Source organism: Acanthochromis polyacanthus, chromosome 21, assembly GCF_021347895.1.
Source record: "Acanthochromis polyacanthus isolate Apoly-LR-REF ecotype Palm Island chromosome 21, KAUST_Apoly_ChrSc, whole genome shotgun sequence".
Lineage (NCBI taxonomy): Eukaryota > Metazoa > Chordata > Actinopteri > Pomacentridae > Acanthochromis > Acanthochromis polyacanthus.
The window spans coordinates 5,562,066-5,572,694 of record NC_067133.1 but is presented as its reverse complement, the minus strand read 5'-3'; the positions used below and the strand labels follow the sequence as shown (position 1 = coordinate 5,572,694).

The 10,629-nt window shown below is 40.7% G+C and overlaps 1 protein-coding gene across 1 annotated transcript; it reads left to right on the top strand.

The window, feature by feature from the left end:
• Positions 1 to 7,272: 7,272 nt before the first annotated feature.
• LOC110960559 (isocitrate dehydrogenase [NAD] subunit alpha, mitochondrial-like) lies at positions 7,273 to 7,900 on the top strand. Its single transcript, XM_051941487.1, has one exon. It carries the CDS (start codon positions 7,460 to 7,462, stop codon positions 7,898 to 7,900), a length of 441 nt encoding a protein of 146 aa, XP_051797447.1. The 5' UTR covers positions 7,273 to 7,459.
• The last annotated feature ends 2,729 nt before the right edge of the window (positions 7,901 to 10,629 follow it).

Sequence of the window (10,629 nt, the reverse complement as noted above, 5' to 3'; positions counted from 1 at the left end):
ACCAAACACCACATGGCATTTTTACAGAAAGATTCTTCTAAATATTATATGTACAACTGAGTAAAAGTGACATTGAAAGTTATTTCTAAAGATATTGTCGTAAACCTGTTGACATGCCATAAATCCACACTTGACTCACACACTACTTTATATTAAATAACTCAGAAAGCCTTGGAGTCTTCCAGTCTTTTCTTCAGGAGGAAATGACATCATGTTGGTCAATTTAAATCTACGATGACAATTTTAAACTGTTCTGGTGTTTGTTTTCCTGTCGACTGTTGCCCATTTATTCTGTTGATTGTTGACTGTATAGACAACAATCAGTCATCATCATAGTCATCAGACAGTCATCACAATCACCTCAATGATTGACGGAGATTTCAACAGAGGTTAAATGAATGAAAATACCACGAGAAGTTTGCAACCATATCCAAGAGAAAGTATCACAATAAATCCAGTAGAAGACAAAGTTGTAACAAAATCACAGTTACTGATGCTATGACTTCTGCCCATAACTTCCCTCAAAGCCATCAATTCATGGAAAAGCTGTACACAATAAACTAAACTGGATTCGCTGCTCCTGAGACCTGAGTTTAATCATTGTTTCTTAGCGTACAATAGTTTCATTCAGACTTCATATTTCATTGTTGTTCGCCTCACAATGTAGACAAAACGATCTGCAGACAGGGGATTTAGAGCAGAAAGAATGACACTGTTGGAGTTGTTTTGGGGGACTGCATCATTCATACATTACTGTAGATGCTTGCAGCAGGACATACATGTGGCTGGTTTCTAAACAGACTTCATCACCTTGTTGCAGAGAAGATAAACACTAGCCTAGCTGCGCTACACCCATGTTCTGAAGGCACAAGGGTCTAGGACTGCTTGACAGGGAGGGAGGCGGGCTAAAAGGTTGTCTTTCAAATCACTCTGCAGCAATTGGGTAGGTATACAACCAATCAGTGCAACGAATAGGCTGACGTAGTTCCTAGAGCGCCGGCGGATTGTGGCTAAGTCCCATTAGCTTCCCAACCAGTGGACCCAACTGGTATATTAAGGATTTGCCATATCCCGTCGGCATAAGTCCAAATACGTCTTTCTTCTCAATGAAACACTTAAGTGCCGTCCTTTGTTTATCTTTCAAGTTGAATTTTAGCTTCAAATCTTTAAGGGCTGTGGCCAAAGCTGAGGCGAAAGATAACTGTTTATTGAGCGCCGGTTGTTTCTGTCAGAGTCGTCGCGCCTCTGTCGTCACTTAGTTACGCCCGCCTTCTGACTCTACACTTCATGGTGATTGGTCCGGCCAGTTTTAGGAGAATCCAGCCTTGAGCCTTATGGAGGGTAACTAGACCCACCCTGGCAGAGAATTAAATTCGTTGCCGTGTGATGTCTAGTGCGGCTAGGCTAGATAAACACCACTCTCATAACTAAAATGCAGCTACAGCAAGGAGCCACTTAGCTTAGCAACGAGAAACAATCTAAAGCTCACAAATACACACATTTTGTCTTCTGTGTTTGAGCCATTCGAACAAGACTAAAAATCAAATGGTGTACGTGGGCCAGTAATGTCTTGAAGTCTCTGCTGGCTGCCTGGGAATCATTCCATGTCAACTTAAAGTCTGGTACACACTCTCCTGTAAAATGACAAACAACTGTTTTCACATCTGAGTTTTTACATGGATTAAACAAACCAGATACATTTGTGTTTATAGCTATATTGTATAGGTGGTGGACGGTGGCTTTTACTGCCTTTGGACATTCTACAAGTTTAGAGTCTTCATGACGAACTAAAACTAACATGCTGCATGGTCTCTGGTTATGATTTGGGCCAAAACAAAATGTTTTGAATCCATCTATAAATGTTCTGAGAACTTGAAAACTGAGCTTTCGAATCAATCAATCAAGTCGAATCAATGATAAGCTTTTAGCTTTTCATTTATTTGCAGGTTAATCATCATGTGGTAATCATTTGCTTACTTTTTAAATTTGTTTTCAGAGAAGTAGAACACATACATATTTCCAGGTTAGGCTGACCATTCTGTCAGTTGCACAACTAGCATCAGGAGTATCGATTTAAAGCCTCCTCATGTTTGGAGTTTCAGTCTGAAGAGTCTCCTTGCTGAACTAATAAAGCGTAGGCTCAAGGTCCTGCTAGAAAGAAGTTTCTACATCTCTAGGAAGGTTGTTCAGTCTAAGAAAAGTAGGACTTAAGACTTTCTGATACAGCCAGGAAGACTTATGCGAGTTAAAACTTTCATAAACTGCTAATAATATCAGACAAACCTTTTCTCTAAGTCCATAGCAATCGAGTACATTTTCCTACCAAGTGTTTAATTATTTAAATTAATAAGAGCCATGGCAGTTCTTTCACGGCAGTCAAAATCAGGCTTCAGTGGTCATCAGAATGAGTTATGACTCAATAATAATGTCTTTCAGTTCTTCATTGCTATCCAAAAGGGAAAAATCAGTGTTATAGTATCAGTGAAAGCCAGACATACTTAGAAACCTTTACTTTCCTTGAAACAGTGCAGTCCAGACGATAAAACAACATTAATCTGCAATTTATCAACCAAACTGCGCTTTATGAGACATACAGCTATTGTCCTGTGGCACAGCAGGTATTTTGGAAACACGTTCTTGAGATGAATTTAATCTGCGTGAAATCCTCTGAATCATGAAGCCGTTGTTTTCTGCTTGCCTTCCTGCTCATCTCTTTAGCTGGATGTCTGTTTGTGTACCTGTCTGCCTCTCACTTTCCCTGCCTAGCTGAGTTATAACTGTGTAGATTCTTTTTGTCTGTCTGTCTCCTTTCCATTCGGCTACGTTCCAGCCTCTCTCCTCTCCCTGACTGTATCCGTTTGTGGCGTTTCGTCCTCCCTGCTCAGCCTGTGGGAAGGCTCACAGCTCTGGATTTACGCTGCGTGTTGAATAGTAATGGATTGTCATGTTGTTTTAGCCTGCGGCAATCTGTCCAAAAAAGAATGAGTTCCTGTCGATTTGATGTGCGTGTGTGCATGTCATAAATATTTCCCTCAGCAGCTCTCTGTTATGAATGTGCAAAAAGGTCAGACCATGTTATGCCTCCTTTACTCAAATGGAATTATTTTTCATTCCAGCCAATACCCTGCGGCACCGAACTGACAGAAGTGTCTGTAAGTGTGTGTGTGTGTGTTTTACTGATTTACAATCTGTATCCAGCATTTATTGCAATCTTTACCACTCTAGCTTACAGCTGTGTGAGGGTGTTTGATCCCTCCATCCATCCATTCATCCATCCATCCCTCCTTCCAGCCTGGCGAAGATGCTGAGCCTCAACAGTATCTATATTTAGCTGCCGGTTCAATCAATGACGGCAGAGCCACAGCGCCATGACTCTGCATACTGATAGTACCAACCGCCTATCACCGCTTCCGCTCACCTCTGGAGAAAGACAAAAAAGAGAGACAGAGAGAGACAGATGAGCAAATGAAGAAAATGGTGACAAGAAAATGAAAGCAAAGCCACCAAAAAGTGACAATAAAACAGAAAAAATAAATCAAAGAGCGACAGACAGATGGGGCCTTAATCCTATCACGCGGTTAGAGGAAGACAGGAAAAATAGGCTCCGGGAGGAAAAAAGAGGAGGCAACAATGTGTGAGACGGGCGAGTGAAGATGGAGAGAGATGAAAAGAAGGAGACAGGTGTAAATGGGATTGAGGGATGGAAACAGATGGAGAGAGGAGGGGGAAAGGAGATACATGAAAAGGGAAGAGGAGGTGGAGCGCTCCCAGAAGCAGAGATGAAGACGCAGGAATGGAAGGGCGAAGACGGACAGAAAAAGCGAGAGAGGGTAAAGGCAGAATAGCTGCAGCGTCTAGAAAGAAATGAGATGGAGAGACGGAGCGGGAGAAAGATACCGGGAGGTGTAAAAGTAAAGGATAGTTTCTATAAGAGCAAGTGTGACAGACTGTCTGGTTTTCTTTAGCAAAAGAGGAGAGTGTACTCTATTGGTACGCGATGTAAAATGGTTGATTTGAAGGAAAATGAAAGTAACAAAGAGGCAGGAACAAGCACAGTGAGGAAATAGTCACAGAGAGTACATGGGCTCTATTAACACTAGTTGAAATGTGACAAAGAGAGACAGAGATGACAGAAAGAGAGATTTTCACCAGACTTGAAGCAAGGCATTTGTGGACTAAGAGCGAGTAACGACAAGGTATCAGGTTAATCAAGAATAATATTTAACTAACTCTCAGAAATTGTCCAGGTATGGTAATGTGTGTGTTCAGTGTTGTACTATTAATTTGATCTTAAAGTACACAAAATGGTAAGATGATGTAAATAACACCATCTTTATGTCAACTAAACTCAAAAATTTATTGACAGGTGGGAACAGGTCCCATGAATTACCTTTAAAAATGCATAAGACATGATTTTCATGACTGTCGTTTTCCATTCATCTATCCATTCGTTATCTATACACCACTTAGTCCTCATTAGGGTCGATGTAGTCTATCCCAACTGACTTGGGGCAAATCCAGGACACACAATGGACAGGTCACTAGTCTATCAGGACTCCATGTAGAGACAAACAATCACACTCACATTCACACCTACAGACAGTTTAGAATCACTAATTAACCTCAGCATGTTTTTAGACTGTGGGAGGAATCTGTACGTCGCTCCCCTAACTTCTTAGATCTCCATTGTAGAGAACAACGTAGCACCGACATGAAAACTCCAGCATCAGATTGGGATCATCGTTCATCACCAATTGCAGAGTGGTTGTTGCTGTGCTGTTTAGCTTGAAGTACTCTTTAAGGTGCTGCTGCAGCCACAGTTGGTGCTTCTCATGTGTCACCATCACACAGCTAAGAATCCAATTATAGAAAAAGAAATACTCATCGACCTCCGAAAAAATGAGATTGTCGGCTAAAATAACTTAAAATACCTGCTGAAAACCCACAGAGAGAACATGCAAATCGTGGATCTTCTTGCTGTGAGGCAGTGGCGATTCTCGCTTTGTCTTTTCAAAATAAAGCTCCAGTCAAGAAAGCTTAACACAGAGACTGTAAATTAGGTAACCTGCCTGAAAATAGAATCTGACACACTGGAGAGAGATTTCAGGTATCAGTCTGCTATTGGCCCCATATTTCAGGCAGCTTTCTACTCCCCTCCCACCCCAGTTTTAAAAATCCTTCTACTAGAAGAAAGAACAACAACAGCCTCCGAGCATCAACGTAAAACAACACTGAAAATTTCAAGTTCTGCTGTAACTTTGCATCATGTGGTGAAGGATCTCTAGTAGCATCATTCAGTGAATTATCTATTGTCATTGCAGCCTGTTCTTACTCACACTACTGTGTTTGGTGGTAATGCGGTGCAGCCAAACCATTCAACACAGCACAAGAGAATGGTCTGACTGAAGAGGACTAGATTGAAGACAACAACTCAAACCCGTAAATAAAATGGAAACAAACTATTGGAAATGTAAAGAATTGGAGTTCAAGATGGAGATAGCCGGACCCAGAGCTGCTGCACAAAGACACTTGTCCACACACTGTTCTTATGTACGTTTCTAACCCCTTTAACATCTGTATTTAGGCTGTTTGTGAAGAAGAAGAAGAAGAATTTTTTTTTTTATCTATATATATATGTAGGGTCATAACCTTACTTCTAAATTAGTCTGGTTAATCTCTATAATTAATAACACTGGAGGATCTTAACTTCATTATTTAAACTTGGCAGGTTAATTTGTAATGCCAGTTTTATTTCTCCACTGGAAGCACTTTGGCTCGGCCGCTGTTGCTTTAAATGTGCTGTAGAAGTAACGGTGACTTGACTCGACTTGACTTTCTAGCTTCCACAGAGCGATATTAGCTGCGAGTTTCCATTTCAAGCGTGTGATTCTTTCTGTATCAATAAAGTTCCTTATTGCAAACTATCAAAATCACTGCATTAAAAATAACTATAGCAAAAGCATTTCTCTGACACTATACTGAGGAAAATATTGCTCACATTCATTCCCTGGAAAACCCAATGTTTACCAAAATCTGAGTCTTAATCTTTACATTTATGAAATGACTGTGGATACAGATTTATGTCCATGATGTGAAAAATACAACCACAAACACCCTCATAGACACTAATATGCATACACTCACAATGACACATAATCTTCTCTATGCACAAATTGGTCTCTGCATCGTTCTTTCTCTCTGGACATTTACAAAGGGAAACGCAAATGCATTCAGAATATGCACACACTCAAGCACACACACACACACACACACAGAAACGTTGAGAAGCCGTGAAAAATGGAGATTGCCTTGAGCGCTTGGAAAGCACTTGCTGTAAATCCACACTATTGTTATGATTGGCTGTGATCTGTTCTGGGCTGGAATTACACGACAATGAAGGCGCAGCAGGGTGTTTGTCTGTCTTTTTTTCTATGTCGCACAAAAACACACAAAAAAACTGATACACAGAGGTACATTTGCAAATATACACTCTGATCGGGTAATCTGTTTCTTTGATTCTTCATTTAGCATATAACCGGGAACTTTTCACGAACTACAAAGACCTTAAAGTTACTGAAAGCATTAGAAGTCAGGGACCATAGCTAATAGAACTGTATGCCAAATTATTTTCAAAAAGCAGAAAAAAATTAATAAATCAACAAATAGACTCATATATAACACAAAATCTGCCAACTCTAAGATATGAATGTGCACTGTCACACACAGAAAATCCCTTTTTGACCATTACCTAGCAAATTTCCAAGTGAAAAACACATTTTTAGATACTTAATTAATTCTAACTGGAGGATTCAGGAACCAGCAAATGTTTTTTTATTGTAAATTCCCCTCAATCAAAGTCACTCAAATATAAATCATAAAAGGGTATTTCACTGTGCTGTCCAATGTTTTGTGGATTTTTGACTGTCAGTGTCTTCAGAACTTTTAATCCTCTCTGGAAAGAATGCTATCTCATTCTCTCAAGTCTATAAAATCTTAATTGCAATTAGCAAATCACAAAAGCAACAATTTAGGATTCATGTCATGCAGACTGTCTGACTCAGTGGTTTAAAATATTCACGCTGTCCTCCTTGTGCGACAGTAATCCGTTTAATGTTGTCTCATGTGGTAATGCTCCATCATGTTTTAAATCTGTCAGAAAGTAAAATTTAAACTTGATTTTACTAGATGTTGAAGATGTTTTTTTTTTTTTTGTCACAAAGCCCTTATACTGGCTGGTTATCGGTTTACCTTTGATAGGCTCCAAAAGCCTCTCCTTGTAAATACATAGTGGGTAGTTTTCATCAGCTTGGTGGAAGTAATGACGTTATAATCTATAAGGGAAGGAAAAAAAAAACACTTTTAAAGGTTATTCTGAGGCAAAGTCGCCAAACTTTTCAAATGATTTTTAACAGATTTGACTGGTGGTTCTAAAGCAGTTCTGGACACTGTGTGCCTCAACATGGTCCAGGTTCCAACCCAGTTCGACGTCCTCGTCATGCCCAACCTGTACGGAGACATCCTCAGTGATCTGTGTGCTGGTCTGGTTGGAGGACTCGGAGTGACGCCCAGCGGCAAAATCGGCGCCAACGGAGCCGCCATCTTTGAATCGGTCCACGGTACCGCTCCCGACATTGTTGGCCTGGACTTAGCCAACCAGACCGCCATGCTGCTGAGCACCATCATGATGTTGCGTCACATCAGTCTCCATGACTACCGCAACAAGATCCGGACAGCCTGCCTCGACACCATCAGAGACAAGAAGGTTCTCACTGAGGATCTGAGAGGAAAATCAAAACTGTATCTGCTGTCATGTGCTAAAAATGCAGTTTTGATGTCCAGATATTGCAGTTACAGCTCCTTCTCCACTGATTTACGCAGCTACCTGGCAATGTTAGCCTGAAATAACTGTCCTGGGGTTGTTACCAAGATGGCTGCTGAGTGTCGAAACTTGTCATAACCCTCGTGTCGTCCTGCGGGTCAAATTGACCCAGTTTAAAGTTTGAAAATGCGTGTGTGTGTGTGTGTGTGTGTGTGTGTGTGTGTGTGTGTGTGTGTGTGTGTGTGTGTGTGTGTGTGTGTGTGTGTGTGTGTGTGTGTGTGTGTGGTGGTGGTGGTGGGTAATTCACAGTGAAACGTCTGATGTCCACATTTTCAACATTTTTGGGAAATCTTTCAACATTTTTTGGTGGAAAAAAAGAAATGTTAAAAATGTTTCTTAAGAACATTCACATAAAAATCAACCAAAATCCAGCGAATTTCATTGGAGTTTGGTTGATTTTTCTGTGAATATTGTTAAAGAAAATATTAGAAGTTTTACTGATACATATGTAATCACTTTAGATATTTTTAGGATTTTTTTGGAAGATTTTTGCTCATTTTTTGAAAATATTTACAAGATTTTTTTTGTTTGCATGTTCCCTCTGTGCATGGTGGGTTCTCTCTGGGTTCTCCAGCTTCGTCCCACAGTCCAAAACCATGCTGAGGTTAAATGGTGATTCTAAATTGTCTGTGGGTGTGAATAGAGTGGTTCATGGTGTCCCCTGCCTTCACCCTAGATCAGCTGGGATAGACTCCAGCAACCCTAATGAGGACTAAGCGGTGTAGAGATAATACATGGATGGATGTTGGATGGTCATATATCTTAATCATTTTGTCTAGAAATGGCTCCACCACCAGAAACCCCTCTGTCCAGAGATACTTGGAAAGAATCTAGCGCTTATTAAAGCAGCTCCAGGCAAAAGAGAACACCAGGCAGGCAGTTATAGACAGCAGTGCTCAGATTCTGTTTCCCAGGTTACAGCATAAACCCCCAATGGACCTCTGATGAAAAAAAAAAAAGGAAGTCAGAGAAGAAGCTGAGCTCCTAGCAAAAAAAGGAATATCTTAACAGGCTCTCGGTAGAGGAAGAAGAATACAAGAAATGGGAGAAGCTGAGTTTGCTGGACAGAACCAGTAATTTACAGCTTCTGAACAGGGACTATGTGAGAAAATTAAACCATATGATACAGGTCAGAAAGGAAAATGAGGCAATGATAGATTTACAGTGAGGGAAAGAAAGAAAAGCACTAGCTATAATATGAAAAGGAGATGAGTTGTACACCTGGCTGGAGGCTCATCAGCAACAACTTAAGATCTGGGCTGAGCTTAAATAAATTAGGCAAATGAAATAACCGATAGAGACAAAGACGCAACAAGAGAAGGAAGATCGAGTAAGACGAATGAAATGTGGGAAACTAGACCATAAAGATGTCGATATAAACAACAGGAAACAGAAAAAAATGAAGGTGCAACAAATGCAGAGGAGAAACGCAGAAAACATATTTAGACCGATATAGAACAAAAGCTGCAGCGAAGACAGATACTGCAGGAAACTGCATCAGACAAATTGGCAAGAAGAATGACAGCTCTGAAGGAGGAAAAGAACATAGGTATATAGGCAGCTGAGTAAACAAAGAGACAATGCAGCAGGAGGAGAAAGAGAGAAACAGGAGTACAATGCACAAGTCAGTTTTGGAATATAATAAGGTAAAGATGAAGCAGAAGGAAACAGAAGAGAAAAGTGAGCAAATGAGCAGCCAGGATTGGCTTAAAGCCCAACTGAAGTTTTAGATCACACCAAGCAAAAGAAAAACGCTCAAAGGATGAACAAAAACACAATCAAACTGGATGAAGTCAGTGATGCCCAGATGATCAGGTGACCAGTTGCAGAGAGACTAAGAAGAGGCTGTGATGATTTCAGACTAGTTTGTCAAACAGGAGGAACATCTAGTGGCAGTATGTTCAGTCCTAGCTTCTCAAAGCTGCAGAGGATGGGAGAAATCTCAAACTAGCAAGGACTGGTGTGCACAGTTTCTTCAAAGAGCTACTGACCAAACCAAGAGACTTCCAAGAGAGCACAGCAGCCTGTCGAGAAACGTTCCTCCACTTATTACCACCAAGAAAAAGAACCTGAACGTCTTGCCCACTTCCACAAACACACCAAAGCTGCCAGCCATTTCACCCTGCTACCCCAGTGTGACTACCAGTGAGTCATTTCCCAAACTGAAGAGAAGTTCTGCAAACACTCAGGAACACAACAGACTGACATGAAACCATCTTCCACCCATTACCACCAACAGAAGACCCTGAACATCTCACCCACTTCCACAAACAAACACCAGCTGAGAAACGCCATCCAAACGGCCACTTGGATCAAATACATTTCCAGGTTTGTGCTGACTTTTTCAATGTCCTCCCAGCCCCAGAGGAGCTTTCTGACGCTCCATTTTCTTTCCTTATTTATACTAAAGCAACTGTTGTAGTGGTTCTTGTGGCCTCTCGAACACGTGAGACACGTAATGAGGTTAGTGAGCTCTTATTTTACCAGTTCATTATCAGATACTAACACGTTAACTCTGACGATCAGTATCATGTTAGCTGATGACCTCTATATCTGCATTTGCAGTCCCACTGAACATATCTATCATAACAATTTTAGACGTTAATCTCACATTAGTGTGTAACTGATTGATAGCTTGCACTGCGTAGAAGTATTCCCTTATTTTTTCTGGTGTAATATCTGAAATATAAAGAGAACATCTTTTTTAAGTAGAACAAAAACCAGCAGCAAATAGAGCCCAGTTGAAACAA